Consider the following 18,774-nt stretch of genomic DNA (forward strand, 5'->3'; position numbering starts at 1 on the left):
TCTGTGATTATACTGACTCCGAGCGGCACGACTCTGATACTGACTCCAAGGGGTCAGACCAAGGGTCTGCAACCTGCGGCTCTGGAGCCTCATGTGGCTCTTTGAGTCCTTTGCCATGGCTCCATATAGCTTTAAAAAAAATACTGAAATAAAGAGTTATTTTCTTACAGAGGCTATTAATGATTAATGACAAATAAAATCATGATATAACAATTTGTTAACTTAAAATTAAATCACGTTGTGCACCTTCCTACTTCACCTCCTGCAACATTTACAGACCATCAACTTTCCTGCACCTGTGGTTAAAATAAGTTTTAAATCCCTGGTAAGATAACTAAACCAACAAAAACACTATTCTGGAAGAAAACAGATTTTAATTGTGTGGGAACAGATTCTTTTAACCACCAATGTGCTGGTTAAATATACATGCTTTATGTGTGGCAAGAAATTAGCAATTAGCATGTGTTGACCACATGATCATGCATTAATACTGTTAGAAAGGCTCCAGATGTTTGAAGTTATTAGGCTAAGTCATTGTTTATTATTTGCATTTAATGTGTCCACCTTAAGGGTTCATGTTAACTCACCCGTTCCACCTTAAGAGCTGACGTTAACTCACCCGTTCCACCTTAACAGCATGAGCACTGATCATTAGCAGCTGCAGTGGAGAGTAAACTCCGGTTAAGCTTAGTTTTCTCATTAAAGTCCATTGTGCAGTGTTCAAATGTTGGTGTGCGTCATTGTTGGATAACCACACTCATACACCTGTTCAGAGCTGTAGCCATTATTTCATTCGTCCTCATGCCTGTTGTTCACCTGTGCCTGCAACTATTGACTAAATAGTTAAACTTCATCCATTCAAGCTCTCATTATTGTCTCCTGACCGACGCCCTGGGGGCGAATGAAGCTTAAACACACAACGAACCAACCTATTATACAGTCCTTCAGTTAAATCTAACCAACAAATACATTAAATACATTAACATAAAAAATATTATTTATATAAATTGTGTTCATGTAAAGTGAAATGCGTAAGAATTTGAAGATGCAAGACACGGTTTTGTTGTTATTTTTTTTTTTATGTCAATTCATTTTATTTTAAACTGTTTTTAAGTTGCCATTTACTTGATCAATATAAATCAAATCAAATTAAATCAAACATTATTCTATATAATTTGAACTGTATAGAATTTAATACACTGTATTCTATACATTGAGGCGGTATTTTTCCGGCTCCAGGAGGACTTTATTCGGGGTGAGATGAGGTTAAATGGCTCCTTTGAGAGTAAAGGTTACAGATCCCTGGGTTAGACGGACTCCGAGAGGTTCAGTTCATTTGTCTTACATTGTCTTTGTGAAATAGATATAAGTTTGTCTAGCGTCTTTGTAAATTTACATAAACATGACAAACTCTTTTCTTTTTATCATCTGTACTTTCATTGCAAAGACTGAAGTTTTTTTTTTTTGAAAAGCGCTAAATAAAATACATTTATTATTATTATTATTATTATTATTATTATTATTATTATTATTATTATTATTATTATCCACCAAAGCTGGAATCACCATTCAACATCTGCCCGTAGTTTGCTGATAAAAGCCTTAAATATAAATGTGTTTTCACATAGAGGTGAACCTGATCGGAGCTGCAGATGGAGAGGTGGGTGATGGTGATGTCACACCGTCCGCCGCTGCGTCCACGGTAAACGGGAGCTGCGAGGAGCCTCCATAGGGACCAGGTCCACATAGCATCACATCCCTCAGCATCCATGGCGTCCTCACACACCCAGACCTGGCTTTAGCGTGCAGGATAGCAGCACTGTGTGTACGTGTACGTGTGCATGTGTGTGCGCCGCCATCATTTCCTGCGTCGGTGTGCCGCAGAGGCAGAAACATTCAGCTCTCAGCTTATTTGGTATCACCGTGTTTTTTTTTTTGGGGGGGTTGTTTTTTTTTTCGGAGAAGAGACGATGGATGTAGGCTCATCCGGACCTTTTGCTGCAAACACGGCAAACGGACGCGATTTTTTATTCCAAACGCACCCGCATCTGCCCTACGTTGCAAGGTGTCTCTGAGAGAGAAAACACCGAGAACGGGATCTGCGATGAGACGAGAAGATTGTCGTGATGGTGAGTAATTGTTTCATCTTTCACCCCCCCCCCCCCCCCCCATTAATAACAATGGTTATTATTAATGATGATAACACGGGGACTCGTGCATGTAACGCGCAGGCTGCACATGCTTGTTTTCAATGTGACTCCTGCATCCGCTGGTCATGCACACATAAAGGATACTGTCACGAGATTCCACTAAAGCCCCCAATGTAGCCACTCATCAACTCCCATGCTGTGTCACCCAAAAAAAGACCACCATGTTAATCAGAGTCCCATCACATTCTAACATGACCTTCATTGCCAGCTGGATGGTTATTAAATCACACATGGGATGTACAGTAGACTGGCTTTCTTACATGTAGTTATTCGTGCATGAGTGAATAAGCTGCCCTATATTATAGTATGCCTGATACCTTCACCCTGTAGGTGATGTTATCACAATGCAAAGCTGTGTTTTTCATTCATTTCAGCCATGGAGCTTGTTCTGACTCGTGCTCACCCATGAGGCACTCTCTCTGTGTCCCAAATACATCACGCTGCATTTGCCCAAACCTCGCTTATGTCCTTTAAATGTGAATGAATGCACTCTGCTCATTCCTGCTTTGTTTGTGCATGCAGAGATGAGCACAATCAAAACAACAGAGAGCCACAATCACCCTTTTCTATTCAACTCATGGAAGCATCACCATGGAGACACCATAACTACATATATCACATGCTACATATTTAATAGGCCTCGTACGCATGATCTCTAGACTGCAGCTGATCCTTTTTGTATGTATAAGTGACTCAGGGTATGAAGGTATGCGTACTCGGCTGCATTCATGTAAACCAAAGAGCTTAACCCTGGAACAGATAGTAAGCACAGTCAGTGTAAGAGGATTTGTATGAAAATGTATTGATAGCATAAGCCCTTGAATTATGTACTGTATGTGCCTTGTGATCCCCCCCCCCCCCCCCCTCAGATGTGTTTTTTTGAAAACGATGGCACACATGATACAATGAGTTCATATTTAAGATTAATTTGAGTTGGGTTTTTTTTTTTTTTTTTTTTTGTACAAGCATGTGCAATACATTCAATTCTTTGCTTTTGCACGTCCCTTCTTATACAACTTGCAGGTGGGTGTGTTGTAAGCCAAAGGGGGCAGGGGGGGCTTTCTTTTCCCCTCAGCCTTAAGATGGCACTATCCCCTTTCAATAGAAAGGATATGTCACACCAAACTGCACACCCATTCTTTAAAGTACTTGAAAGAGCTATGTGGATTAATATTAGTATTGCATAGAACATAATGTAATCTCCATAGTTAATGTTTTTTTTCCCTCTCCTTCCAAGTCTAATGCAGTATTTCTGGTTCTCTCTCTCCCTGCTGGTGTAAAGGAGCCATCAATAAAAGGATCTGTGTGTTTTTCCTGATCAAACACACCTCTTGATTACATTAATATTCTACAAAACAAGCATCATTAAGCTGTGACCTCCCATGTGTTTCTATGAGTGCTGAACCACAAAGAAGACGGAGCCAACCTCTGATCAGACGTGAATTCCCACAACCTCAACACTTGCTTGGATTTCAGCATTCAGTGAAATTCACCAGGTTTGTGCTGTGAAGGAGCTCCTCCATTAATCGTTATGACCATTGATCCAGAGTGGGTAAAAGGTTATTGATTGTAATGAGAACAGGTGTGTTTCTTTGTAAACTAGCCACGGATACGATTAATTACCACATCTAATGATCTGGCGTATGTAAGGTGTAATTAATAGTGGGTGACGATATGAATGACCTCTTAATAATTGACTATTGATGATGCCGTATCTTGTTAATCCTGACTTTTTGTCTTTGGTTTGCACTTTTCAGAACAGAGTATGTCATCTGCACCTTTTCACAGAATCCTACGACCCCTTCTGATCGCTACTTTCATCCTGGGATGCTTTGTGACTCTGTTTTTGATGTATTTTAAACCATCCACCAGCTGGTTATCAGGTCCCGTTGAGTCCACGGTTACCACAGATCGAGTCAAGAATCTTTTTTCCACTAAAAGTGATAAAAACGTGACCACTGTGCTGATTTGGCTTTGGCCGTTCGGGCAAACGTACGACCTTGGAGTCTGCAGCTCTCTGTTCAACATTGAAGGCTGCTTCATCACCGCAGACAGGAACTTCTACAACAAGTCGGACGGAGTCGTCATCCATCACAGAGACATTTGCACTGACTTGACTAATCTGCCACCTCCTCAGCGACCCTCGTTCCAGAAGTGGATATGGATGAACTTGGAGTCCCCGTCACACTCGTCCCAGCTGCCTGGAATCGAGAACTTGTTCAATCTGACTCTCAATTACCGTCAGGATGCTGACATTGAAGTGCCTTATGGGTCCATTGTAGCAGCAGAGAGTGAGGAGGACTTTGTGCCACCCAGTAAAAACAAGCTGATCTGCTGGATTGTTAGCAACTGGAACCAGGACCATGTGCGGGTGAAATATTACAACGAGTTATACAAACACATTGAGGTTCATGCCTATGGACAAGCCTTTGGGGAGTACATCTCTGACCAGGACTACTTTCCCACGATGGCCAGCTGTAAGTTCTACCTGGCTTTTGAGAACTCCATCCATAAAGACTACATCACAGAGAAGTTTTACAACCCGCTCTCTGTGGGGACCGTGCCAGTGGTTCTCGGCCCAGCCAGGCAGAACTATGAGAACTTCATCCAGGGAGACGCCTTTATTCACGTGGATGACTTCACTTCTCCCAAGGAGCTCGCCGACTACCTGCTGCTCCTTGATAAAAATGAGGAAATGTACCTCAGGTACTTTGAGTGGCGGAGGCACTTTAAAGTAAAGAAGGCCTATTTCTGGGCTGAACACACGTGTCTAGCTTGTGATTACCTGCGTAGGCACAAAGAGTACAAGGCATTCAATAACCTTGATAAGTGGTATTGGGGTGGATAGTGCTTGAAGGGCTATGCAGTGCGTGTTGTGTGGTTGGAGGTAGTGCTTTAAGGTTTTTGTCCTTCAGTCAAGGTGGAAAGTATGTTACTGTTCTTTCCTTAGCAGCCAAATTGTGATTTTTCTATTAGTTCAGTGGCCCAAAACACATCTAGCATGTTTGTTTTATTTATTTATTTTCTTTTACAAGAAATATTTTTGAAGCCTTACATTTTTGTTTGAGTTTTTGCCATTTTCTATTTCTTATTAAACAAATTGCACTCACATTTTATTTTTTATTCACCCATTTTGCTTAACATGACCACATTTGCTGCTATTCTTGTACATCTTAATTTCTTGATTCTTGATTGAATGTTTCTTTCTAGCAGACCATATTTACTATGTTTTAACTATCGGGAAACCATTTTTTTTCTACTGATGAAAGGTTTTTAACATATGTTGGCTTTGAAAGAAAGCGGATAAATAAGGTACAACATTCATGTGTACGTTAAAGTATTTTCATCTTTGCTAGTGACGCTGTCACCTATGCAGCGTTCACTGAACTGAAATGTGAAAGTAGTTCAATAGTGTCATGTGCATACCGTGACTTCCTTGAAATGATGTAGCGTCCATTTTTACTCCATTGTTTTGTTTTTTTTTTGTGGGATTTTACATTTGCACTTCTGAGTCAACCTTTTCTTATTTGTACATATGGATAGTCAATATTGTCCATTGTCATATCAGGTAGTCATAGGTGGCACCATTACTTCTTTGGTCTTTTACAGCCGACGTGACCTAGCTCTGCAATAGGGAAGATGCTAGGTGATCATGTAGAAGTGGATTATTTGTCATTTTTTTTATGTAGAGGCTGATGGAAAAGCGGCTCTTATCTTTCAGTTGTGTTATGAGGTGAAAAGTTGTAGTTTCTACATGACAAGAAAGAGCACAAGTGGATGCATTATTTTTTGACATTTTAGGAAAAGATTTCAACATGCACTGCTCTTTTATCACCTTGCTCAGTTATATTTTTTTTGCAGAAAATGTTATCAATAACGATGATAGTCAAAAAAGGTTTTTGCAAGACTATTCATGACTCGTTAAACCTCATTTTTTCTATTACGCTCTTCTACAAATAGTATGCACACATCTAAAGGTGTCAAATACCTTTCATATTTTCAAGTAAATCTTCTGGATAATGCATTTCAACAGCACTCAGCAGCTATATTTACATGCCAGTTACATTTCTACAGAATCTACTGTGCAAAACCACATGTATGCAAGAAAGAAAAAGTGGCCTCGCGGTCAAACGAGTTTTACGTTATTGTTTGATTCTTTTTACTGTCACATGGGCCACTGATGTGAATTGGAATGAATATTATTATTTTTCTTATAGATAATGGTTACAAATGACACATTTGAAATCTGTACATAGCAATCATAGTGACCTGAGGCGTCACCTGGATCACTGATCAGCGGAAATCATTTCTGTATGTGCGGCAGAATGTCGAAGAGTCCACGTTTAGCGGGAAAATAAGTCGTGTGTTGTATATATTTTAATGTCTTGATAAATAAATGCCAGTGCTGTGAGGAAGTGAATGTAACTTGCCTTTGGGAGTAACGGCTGGTGCTTCAAAAAGCTGTGAATGAGTGATGGGGAAGGAACAGACACTAGAAAGTGAAAAACTGCATCAGAGGCAATGCTTTCCATGTTGTGATGTGAACTTTTTTTTTCTTTCTGCCAAAAAAGGGAAATTTGGAACTCAACATGTTTTTTGTATGTGGTCGTAACTCTGTTGGCGTGACCCAGATTGAAAAAAAATATATAATAATGTTGTGCCAAAATGCAGCAGAGAAACAGCACTTTTATTTGTTTTGAGGTGTGCGTGACTCGGTGTTTCCTGGCAGCCATAGATAAACCGCGAGTCTGTCACTCATGGTTTCATATTGTATAGTCCAATTTGATGTCTGAAAACAGCTTCCCCATGGAGTGTGACTTGTTACTTTAAGAATCAAATGTTTGTAGGTTTTTGTGTGTTGTTCCTATCATCAGTTCGTTTCTTTCACACAAACAGAGCAGGAGCTTTAATTTTTGGTACTCCCTTTGTGACCCAGGGCCCTATTTTTATAGTGCGAGACATGACACCCACTGTTAGTGTGTGCGTCATTTGTTAGCTAGAAATGCATCTCGCAAACCACAGGAAGCACACAGGACTGACACAATGCAGACAATTTTAAAGGTCACAAGTACATACATTTCACTAAGGTTAATTTTTTATCAATGCGTCATACAGAACCAAAAAGAATGTTCACAACCTCATTTTCATTGACTGAAAAACTGCATCAGAGGCAATGCTTTCCATGACTATAGCCACACGCTGCCTGCCCTTCACACCCATACATTTGGTGTCACTGTGTTGTGTTCAAGGACCCTCATCGCATTTATAGAATATGACTCGAGTTTGCACCATTTATTTACTTTAGGGGTGTCCCGATCCGATATCGATATTAGATATCGGTCCGATATTAACCTGAAAACGAATATCAAATGTTGGATTCAAATTTCGATTTTTCCATTTTTCCCCCCAATTCATTTTTTATTTATTTTATTCAATTGTAGAATACTGTAGATATTATGTTGAAGGTTAAAATGTATGGAACAATTAATTAATAATAAATGGGTCAGTTTTTCTCATACCTGCTGTTGCTGACTATTGTTCTCTGTTTGAGTGACATCACTTGAACAAGCCTTTTCTAACATTCCACACTACAAAATAAGCAATTATATTTTTTTTTTATTAAAGAAAAAAAAAAGTATGTATGATTCATGCTGATATTGGATCAATATCGGTATCATATTGGAAATGAAGAAGTTGTATGGGACATCCCTAATTTACACTTGCAGAGAGCTGAGTTTCTGATTGGTTCGGGTACAAAATTTCGACCACGGTTTCACCCAAATCCATCAGGCACACACGGTGCCTTTTTGAAGCAAGGCTAGAACAAACTAAAAATCACTTTAGGCTGTGATATTGGCCTTCTACGCTGTCAAAATAAGGCCCTGAGTCAGCAAGTCTGAGACACCCTGACAGAGTGAGTCAGGGTGTCTGTGGATACTGAATACCTTGGCACAGATTTCACTAGTATCGATGACAAATGATACACACTGTATAATGCGTGGTTTGTGTGTGTGTGTGTGTGCGCGCGTCTGTGTTTTCAAGGACTGCTCAAGTTTTGCCATTTTGCTGAAACCATCACTGAGTCAGTTGGTACACTTTTTTTTTTTTTTTTGCCAATTTTTTGAATTTCTGCCAAATGTTGTGTTCGAGCTGTAAATGTCTGATAGTGTCAAAAAAAAGATAATAAAGACATATTTGATGAAATGAGCAACTCGAGTATAAGCTTTTATTTTCTGTTCTGGTAAAACTGCTACTGGTGATGCCTTAGGATGACTGGGAATGTTAAAAATACAAAATAAATATATGTTTAATATGTTCCCAAAAACATTTCTATATACTGTACAATATAGATTCTATATACATCTATATATCACACTAGGGTTGCCAACTTTTCAAAATAGGGGGGTTTAAAATGACTTTGAAAATACTCCACATTTACTGAAATATACCTTGTTATAATAAAATGATTACCAGCTAACATCACCTTCAAATAATGATGATACACACGAGCCAAACCGAGGCTCGTTTGGCTCGGTTTGGTTTATTATAAAATAAAACAATACATTTTTAATATTTATTTATTAATTTAAAAAAATATATGTTTAATAAATAAAAATGTATCATTTTGTTATTTTTTATAAAATAATAAATGTTATTATTTATAAATGGAATACCAATTTATAAATAATGGAGCAGTTTTTAGCTGAGGCAATAGAAGAAAATCACAGCAGTTATGATAAAAAAAAAAACAAAAAAAAAAAAACAGTTTTTTCAGAGGTGAGAAAAGAGAAGTCATTTTTCATCAGTCCTGACTCATTGGATGTATGGACACAAACACTTACCTCATCGAATTGACATCCTTGCCACACCATGTCTTGTTCTCATGCACGTTATTTTAGGAATGCATTAAAATATACAAAAAGGCTCCAAAAACACACAAAATTACTCCAAAAAACATACATTACTGAAAAATACACCAAACAACAACAAACATATGAAAATGACTTCAAATACACAAAACTAAATATTTATGCAAAAATACACAAAATGACAACAGAAATGCACAAAACTACACAAAAAAAGATACAAAAATACACAAAAAGATTCCAGAATCACATTGCAATGGCAACAAAAAACAATAATTATACAAAAAATGCACAAAAAGACAACAGAAAGATACAAAAATACACAATTATACCCCTTATGCTCCCACATGAATGCATACTTCCGACGGGCACTGTACTAGTAATAATAAAAAGAAGAGCCTAGTTTGATCTTTATACACGTTTTTGTTCTTTTTTATTGCATGTGAGAGATACCCTCCCCCCCCCCCCAGTAACTTTACTTACACCAGTAACTTTACTTCTACTTCAGTAAAATGTAATCAAAGTAACAGTACTTCTACTTAAGTAGATTTTTTTTCTGTACTCTTTCCACCCCTGAAGGTTTGAAACTTTGTCATTTTGCACATCTAGCGTGTAAAATGATGTTCTCTTGCATTACATCAACACTCCTCCACTAAATAGCCATCTAAAAATCCCTGATAAGTGATTGATGAGAACAAACAGTTTTGTGTTGGTAACGCCTTGATCCCCCGGCTGTTGTTGGTTACCTTATATCCTCTCTAGCTCACTGGCATTTACAGTCGTCTCCATCACCGGCCAGGGATGACATATCTTTGTGAAGTGGCAGAGTTCACCACTACAGGTCAAAATGTGTGATAACTGTATGCTGCTCGGATCAGTGACGTACCTAATCCATCGATGTCAGTCGGGGATTAATGTGAAAGTTCAGGGGGGATTGATTTTCTTCTGGTTGTGGAGCTCAAGAAAGTCTCTGGGAGGACGTCATCCAAAGAGTCCGATCTCACATTGGCTTGATGTCATGAAATACAAAACAAACTTAATATCTGTAGTCCCTGAAATGTTAATCATTTGCTGTGTGCATTTGAAAGTGGATAAGGTCTGGATGTTGGACAGTTGGGGAGGTTGACAACTTGACTGATTAAAAAAAATGACAAAAGTGATATTTGATATTAAGAAAATCATCTTTGACCATAAAACATGTCTAAACTTACAACAATTGCAGAATTGCTGTGAGTTTAGATCCAACCCTGATGAAACTCAGTGCATCAATTAAGGAACCAACTAATTTTGTAAAGATCAGTGAATTACGAACCGAGATGTCAATTTCTGGTATGTTGCCAATGATGACAGATAGGGATTTTTCGATTCATTAAACTGATCCAGGATCAGTATATTGATCCAGATCTCCTCCAAAGTTCAGTGGAATCTTCCATGGCGTGAGGTTTATCCTTGGTTAAAATTTTGTCAAGATCCATTCAGTACTTTTGACGTAAAGCTGCTAAGAGACAAACAAACTAAACAAAAGTATTACCTCCTTTGCAGAGGTAGCGTCATTTTTGACTCCTCCTACCTTGTAACATCACTCATGGTCCAACTTTCAGGCCCTGACATTGAATCTGTTTCAGATATGAGTTCACTCCATTGGCCATAATCTCCATATTTTATCTAATAGACACCGTTGGGTTCTGGTAGAACTGGCATTTGTATCATATACAGGTAAATCTAAAATAAAATTAGAATATCATGAAAAAGTTTAATATTTTTGGTCACTCATTTCAGAAAGTCAAACCCATATATGATATAGGCTCATGACACATAGAGTGAAACATTTCAAGCCTTTATTTCTTAAAATTTTGATGATTACGACAATTCAGTGTCTTGGAAAATTTGAATTTTGCATAAGATCAATTAAAAAAAAGGATATTTCAAACAAAAATGTATGTCTTCTGAAAAGTATGTTCATTTCTATGCACTCAGTACTTGGTTGGGCCTCTTTTTGTACAAATGACTGCATCAATGCGGCGTGGCATGGAGGTGATCAACCTGTGGCGCTGCTCTGGTGTAATGGAAGCCCAGGTTGCTTTGATAGCAGCCTTCAGGTCATCTGCATCGTTGGGTCTGGTGTCTCTCACCTTCCCCTTGACAATACCCCATAGATTCTCTATGGGGTTCAGGTCAGGCCAGTTTGCTGGCCATTCAAGCACAGTAACACCATGGTCATTGAACCAGCTTTTGGTGCCTTTGTCAGTGTGGGGCAGGTGCCAAGTCCTGCTGGAAAATGAAATCAACATGGAGAAATAGATGGGTTTTTGTCCTCATGTTACATGGATTTGAGTAAAGCATGAGGTTACTGTTTCAGAACAGCATTGCTGGAAGATGAAGGAGAATATTTTGGGATTTACTGATAGATCTGCTTACAATACAAACATCAGCATATTACCGGTGTCGTGCCAAAGTAGTTAACCCCGACAGAAAGTTTATCCCCTGCACTTTCAAATGTATTTATATTAGAAATTGTAATAATACATATATACAATAATTATAATACAGTTACAGCAGCTTGGTTTAAAAGCCTCAGAAACAGCTGATTTGCAGATGCCCAGCTAAGCCCAGACTCCGACTGCAGAAAACGGCTCGAAGCAGGCCATGCACAGTAGCAATACACACACAGACAGCTTTAAGCTGGTCAAAACGGCAGCATCCACATAAAATAGGAAGCATGTATTAATAAATCGATCAGGGTTACAGTTCATGCAACAGAGACACAGGCAGACTTATCACTTCAAGCCTGATTTAAGGTTCAGTGTCAGGACCTACGCGTGCCGTCAATGTGACGGCCATGTACTTCTGCGTAGAGGGAACGTGCACTTTATTTTTCAGTATAAACATAGGAAACTAGTAAAGTGTAAAAGTGTATCAGGCGGACTGTCGACGTAGAGTCGAGAGTCCCAGCGGGGGAGTTGGAGTGGGACAGCGCTGTAAAGATTGCTTTAAACATAACATCATGTCTGCTCCTCTATCAGCCTCCACAGCATATTGGTCATTGTTTAGTGTTAATGAAACAAACACACACACAAACAGACTGTAGGTACAGGGACGAGGCAGTAGTAGTGATAATAACAGTAAGCACACACCTTTTGTCTGTGATTGACTCCGTTTGGCGGTGTTTCGTGTGCTGCAGCCATGAGAAGAAATAATTAAACTCTGGCACTTTTAGTCCGTCTCGGTTCTCTCTTTGACTCATTCCACTGTAGAAATAACGCTCGTATCGCTACGCAAAAAGTTGAAATATGGTGGTGTGACTGGAAAAGGCAGTGACCTGGGCTGAGGTTTGGAGCTGACCAATCACAGCCCTAGCTGACTATCCGTCACCTTGACGGGTAGTCAGGATTTTTGGTAGGCGCACGTAAGGTTATGGGTGAGGGGGGTCTACGTCTACGTGCGCCTAAACCTTGTGGCGTCAACGTAAGGGTACAAGGGGCGCAGACAGCGGAGCCTATAAGAATAGCACACAAGCTAATAAGCTAATCTAGCGGCTGCCGACGGTAAACAATTCAGGGAACACTTACTGTCAATCGTCACAGGAGCAGCATGGGTCCCAGAGTGGCATGACACCAAAGGGAGCGTAGCAAAGAGGAGGTCACTTTTATGGAGCGGCCAATGACTGCTCTGACCCATATGGTAACAGCGCCTGCATACGGCGCATAATTTGGGCCTGATCTTACCGGAGCAGGATCCGGCAAGATTTTGACCGCCACTTATTTCTTTCTTTCAGTTCGCAGAATGTCTCGTGAAAAAGGAAGACACAAATTTTCCTGCCCCAAATGACGTCATAAACAGACACAGGCTGGAAATTGCCGTTACTCTTCTCCTGGAAACTGGTTGGAGATATTTTGGTATTTCATAAAGTTGTCCATAAAAATGTGAGTTATAGTAAATACTCTGAAGTTACCTAAATATTGTGAAAATTTGATGCATGACATTATCCCACATGCTTTTGTGACCAGATGACCTGACAGACAAATGTCACTTTTGTGGAGAACAAGAACATGAGACAGATGTGAACTGGGCAACTTAAGGAGTTCAGTAAGAGTGATTTCTAAATTTGAAATGGAATAATCTTTTGATAATGGGAATTGTCTTTAATGCTTAGGTTCTGTTGTACCTCGGACTATTGCTTTATTTCTACTATCGCTCCACTTCAGATATTCGTGAATTGAATACAAAAATAACACAACAAAACCAAAGTACAGCTTCTTGTGTCAGGTTCTGTTTATTTAGCCCTTGGGGTCCTTTTTAAGTTATTCTGTGACTTTGTTTATTCGGTTTGAGTCTGGTCTTGTGTTTAACTCTGTGTTTCAGGTGTTCCTACTTGTGGCTCCACCCCCCCCCCCCCCCCCCCCCGGTGATGTCTGTGTCCTTGGTTGGTGTCTGGTTAGCTCCCTCATGTTTCCACCCAGGTGTGGGCCATTCCCAATCAAGCTTCCCTCACTATTTAGCTGAGTGCTTGGACACGGTACGACTGCGGGATTGTTCTGTTACGGTACGATGTTGGTGTGGACCCAAATGCAGAGAAAGAAGGAGGCAGTATCGATGCATAGCGTTCTTGGAACCAGTTTATCTTTTATTACTAAAACAAAACTTCAATCCAAAAAGACAGGAGGTACAGGGAGCAAAGACCAGACGCAGCAGGACACGAGCAGGGAAGATGACATACACACACACACACAATGATCCCGCAGTCATGCCGTGTCCAAGCACTCAGCTAAATAGTGAGGGAAGCTTGATTGGGAAAGGCCCACACCTGGGTGAAAACATGAGAGTGCTAACCCACACCAACCAAGCACACAGCCATCACTGGGGGGGTGGAGCCACAAGTAGGAACACCTGAAACACAGACAAGAGTTAAACACAACACCAGACTCAAACTGAATAAACAAAGACACAGAATAACTTAAAAAGGACCCCAAGGGCTAAATAAACACAACCTGACATCTTGAAAGACATATTTTTTAAAAACCTATAGATTCTATGTCTTTCAGATTCAGTGTGATGTTTGTTCACAGTGGTTCCACCAAATGTGTGCTCAAGGCCCACCAGCAGAAGAGGATTTCATTTGTCCAGCTTGTTTAAGTTATTAGCTGGATATAAACTTTGTAGAGTGGTTATTGTTAAACTGTTGGACCAGAATGTTTGTTGTGTTTGTTATCTTTGTCATTTATCTTCAGCTGTATATACTTTTTGCCCAAAAACACATTTTGATTGTGTTATTTATATAAATTATTGGTAAGATAAATACTTTGTATTGCATTAAAGTGTATTACCTTTTTTCTGCAAGATGCAACTTTTTTTTTTTTATATCAATACGTATTTTTATTGTTTTTTATAAAACAATTCTTGCTAAAAGAAAAAAAAGCAGGCTGAAATAATTTGTGTCCCTCATAACTTTAGCTGTGTTTGACGAAACTAGTACTAATTCACAAGTTTTGTTATGCATGATCAGAAATGTCAACAGAATAAACCAGATGATGTTAGTACATCACCTGTGGATTATGGAGGGGGATACATTTTCTGGCAGGACCAGTGTTGCAGGCTGAAATAATTTGTATCCCCCTGATAACATGTTCTGGTCCACAGTCCTGTATCGCCATTTGTCTGTGTTGAGAATTTCTGAATAAATGCTATGAAGTTTATGATGATCAACAGAGGGTATATTAAAAAAAATACACCAATATCTAAATATAAGATCCCCTGTGGAAAGGAAAGTGAGTTACAGCAACAACTATTGTTGGCAATGCTGCAGTGAGTTCATCAGAGCCTATCATTTGAGTCAAAAAGGTGGATTTGAGTCTGGCAGTGTGTTAAAATACTCACAGTGGTTAGTTTTATTAATAAGATATACTGATATCTAAACACGGAATTGCAGCTCCGTCCTTCCAAATCCATGTGTGCTCCCGCAGCAGGGGATACACTTTCTGTCAGGGGGTAACTACTTTGGCACGACGCCAGTTCCTTGTCACTTTGTTTATATTGTTTCTATTAAACGTGTGCTAACTAGAGTTGTCACAGTTTGTTTTTTTTAAATTCAAAATGCAATCGGAACATTTAAAGCAATCAATTAAGGCAAAACATTTTAAATGAGTTGTACATACCAAGGAAGTGACAACTCGTCTACAGAGGAGATCATATATCTGTCACTATAACAACCCCAACCATAAATAACTTTGATGAGAGCTGCGGTGGATCTGATGGAGGTAATACCTGGGCTCTGAGCGTGCCTCCCTGAAGGGGTGTAAGGTTTTGTGAGATAGCAGTCATCGTAAGCAGCATTTCCTGGGGTCTGGAACTCCCTGTGAGGCTATCGTGTTCAGCCGGGAGTACAGTGCTGAGAGTGAGCGTATAGACGAGCACAGACTGCTCTAAGAGGCGAGTTTGTGTGAATGCTCTTATTAACCACCAGGAACGTCGCTCATCTCAACCTAATGGATCGCACTTACGCTGTCATCGCCATGCCAACCAGTTGTCAGCTTTGGTGCAGCCGTGCCTTTGTGTTTCAAAGAGATGCAACTGAGACGTGTGTAACTGTCTCAGCTGACAACAAGTCACCAGATCACTTGAATACATTTTTTTAAAAAAAGGGAAAAAACCGCTATTGACACTTTATTGTAAAGCCTGAATACATAGGGATGAGAGGACACCAAGTCCAGGTCAAAAAAAGGTCTTTCAGTGATACAAACAAGCTGCGTATTAAATCTGATGGCAGACTCCATCTTGTTGACTTCAGAGGATTAAGCAGACATAAAGGAATCTGCTGGATCAGCAAGGCCTTTGTCGCACAAAGGTGGTACCTTCCTCTGTAAAGGTCAAAAGCTTAAGATCAGAACCATGAGCAGCAACAGTGAAATTATAAACAATCTGACATGAGCTGTGTTTCCATTACCCTTGGAAATGCGCAAAATCCGAATAGCGCAATACAAACTGCTAATGGGAAAATGTGAATTACAAAAAAACACTCAAATATCACTAAAAGGTTTTTACGTTTTCACGAGGAGGTATTTTTGAATTTTTGATATTGTAATGTGTCGCAAAAGCGCATTGGAAACACGTTTTCCACAAATACACCTCAAGAGAACGTGACGTGCATGGTCACATGACGTGACGTACTTGTTCACATGACCACTTCTCTCCAAAAAAAAGGCGCGGTACGTGAGGATAGAAGAGGAAACCGGGACATTTCTTAGCATTATATTTAAAGATTATTACAATCACATTAGACGTGAAACAACAAAGGAATACGGTGTTATAAGGAGGTTTGGAGCGTCCATCTTCCTGCAGTGAAGTCTCGCAGGATGAGATTTCACAGGAGTTACGGCTCTTGCCCAAAACAACCTTCAATGGAAACACGTTCAAAGCGCAATTATACTTTATCAACATTTAGAAATATCGCTTTTATTTCACAAATATTTGTAATGGAAACCCATCTAGTGATTCAGTTCAACTCCAGCAAACATAATATCCTTTAAAAGCTGGCAAATAAACCTGCTTGTTGACATGCAATTCATTTTCTATGACTTTCATATTGGTCTCATGGACTCAGGGATGAGTTTTTGTTTTGCAGAGGAATATAGGTCAGCTCATCTCTGGCAGCATGTCACATGGTAGCAGACATATTGAGCAGCAATGTAACAAAGATTAGAAGCCTTTGAGAGGCTATGGCTATATCTGCTCTGCAATGGGTTGTGGATTTAGTTTGGGTCAGCGTGGCTTTGTGACCTGCAGGCAGTTATCGAAACACAAGATGAGTGTGAAAAATACAATGCTTCGCCTTTTTAATCTCTGCAGTTCTGCCTACTTAGACAAAACAACACATTTATTGTGCACAGTGTGAGTGTGTGCATGTTTGTGTGTGCATGTGTGTGTGAGGAAAAAAAAAAATTGCACATATGTGTGCTGCAGAACCGTGTTGAAACATCTGATGATCCAAAAATGGATTGCTTTCATTACAGTGTGTCATTCGAGATACTGTACGAGGAACGGTACCAGAGTTAATGTGAAGAGAAGAGCTGCATTCCTTTGTGCTACATCACTGTGGCTGACCTTCCTCAGTGTGTGTGTGTGCGTGTGTGTGTGTGTGTGTGCGTGTGTGTGTGCGTGTGTGTGTGTGTGTGTGTGTGTGTGTGTGTGTGTGGTGTGTGTGTGCGTGCGTGTGCGTGTGTGTGTGTGTGTGTGTGTGTGTGTGTGTGTGTGTGTGTGTGTGTGTGTGTGTGTGTGTGTGTGTGTGTGTGTGTGTGTGTGTGTGTGTGTGTGTGTGTGTGCATGAGGGATTAGGCCCATGGGCTGGTCTGATGGTCTTCACAGGCTATTTTTATGAAGATGTTTGTCCCTCTGATCCTTTTGGATAACTGATAGGAGCACCTGTTTAGATTAAAACTTAAAAGATTATTCCACTGTCATTCACAGATGCTTAATGGGGTGTCAAAAAAAAGTGAGGTTTCAGTAGTTTATTAGTAATCTCTATTTTTTGCCTATTCTGTGTCCCCATTTAACTTTTTCATTTGCGATACGATACCGATATTGCAGCTTTCCTTAGGGTGTATTGTCATTTACTAAAAACAGTCAATAAATAGTGCAATATAAAGACCAAAAAAGGGTATTTAATCATAATCTACAACCTGCACGTATGTGATCATCAAAGCACCAGAGAAACTACTGAGTATCATCATACAAAACAATAAGCAAGATCGATTTAGTCCAACTATAAAGGTGATAAATCTTTGATAAAGTATCCTTCAGTGTTAAAGGGATCCTCCACTTGAAATGTCCTTATTAGAAGATATATGCTAAACAAATTTGCATTATTTTGCACCATATTCATTTAACTTTTCCTAATAATTTAGAGCAAAGCTGCTAAATGATCTAAAAAGCAGGTTGAATGCTTCACTCCAATAGAAAACAATGGGACGTTTACATCTTCAATCACGTGATTTCAAGATGGCAGAATACAGGTTCTAAAACAATAGAGTGGTCCCATTTTTAAAAGTTAATAAAACGAATATGGTGCAAAATAATGTGTTTTTTTAGGCCTCATTTGTAAAAATAGTGGAGGATCCCTTTACAGAGTAACTAAACCCCTGTTTTCTCTAGACCTGTCGCTAAGAGGGAAATTGAATTCGATACCGATATTGCAGCTTTCCGTATTGACCGATACCAATATCAGTCTGATCACGAGTCAGCCATACATACTTTTATAATATATTTTGTAGTGTGGATTGTTAGAAAAGGCTCGATCAAGCGATAATACGATAGAACAAGTCAGCAACAGTAGATATGAGGAAAAACTGACCCATATATTATTAACCAATTGGTTACATTTTAAACCTAAACATCAGAATATTCTATGATTGAAAAGAAAAAAAACACCCTGAACAATAACATCATTAGATCTACTAACAACAAAAAATGTAAGTTCCTTTTTTGTTGATGATAATACCATCTTTATTCATCAATATCAGATGAGGACAGCCCCTACGCCTGTGCACTCACCATTGTGCTTTTATGGAAAATAAAGCTTTCACTTTTCTGCCCATAAGCAACATGGCCACCTCTTTAACTCTCATTTTAGGTCTTCCACCATCGTTTAACGTTGTCAGCTTCTATTTTCCAAAGCGCTGCAGGACGATCTGATGGCCAGTGAGAGG

General features: G+C 39.4%; 1 protein-coding gene across 3 annotated transcripts; it reads left to right on the forward strand.

Annotated features, from left to right (window-relative positions):
- The first annotated feature begins 1,668 nt into the window (after positions 1–1,668).
- On the forward strand, positions 1,669–7,615 carry fut9a (fucosyltransferase 9a). 3 transcript variants are annotated; one of them, XM_028438773.1, is made up of 3 exons: positions 1,669–2,129; positions 3,493–3,706; positions 3,968–7,615. In XM_028438773.1, exon 3 carries the CDS (start codon positions 3,976–3,978, stop codon positions 5,056–5,058), a length of 1,083 nt encoding a protein of 360 aa, XP_028294574.1. In that variant the 5' UTR covers positions 1,669–2,129; positions 3,493–3,706; positions 3,968–3,975; the 3' UTR covers positions 5,059–7,615. The 3 variants fall into 3 exon arrangements, with proteins under 3 accessions (XP_028294574.1, XP_028294575.1, XP_028294573.1); XM_028438774.1 differs by having other exon boundaries at positions 3,493–7,615; XM_028438772.1 differs by lacking the exon at positions 3,493–3,706.
- Positions 7,616–18,774: the final 11,159 nt, after the last annotated feature.

The sequence above is a fragment of the Gouania willdenowi genome, chromosome 22 (assembly GCF_900634775.1).
Source record: "Gouania willdenowi chromosome 22, fGouWil2.1, whole genome shotgun sequence".
Classification (NCBI taxonomy): Eukaryota; Metazoa; Chordata; class Actinopteri; order Blenniiformes; family Gobiesocidae; genus Gouania; species Gouania willdenowi.

Excerpts from the sequence above, each read along its gene's own strand:
- fut9a (XM_028438772.1), top strand. The coding sequence starts at position 2,105 with ATGAGACGAGAAGATTGTCGTGATG. Across the intron at positions 2,130-3,967 it reads ACGAGAAGATTGTCGTGATG|AACAGAGTATGTCATCTGCA; the intron begins GTGAGTAATTGT and ends TGCACTTTTCAG.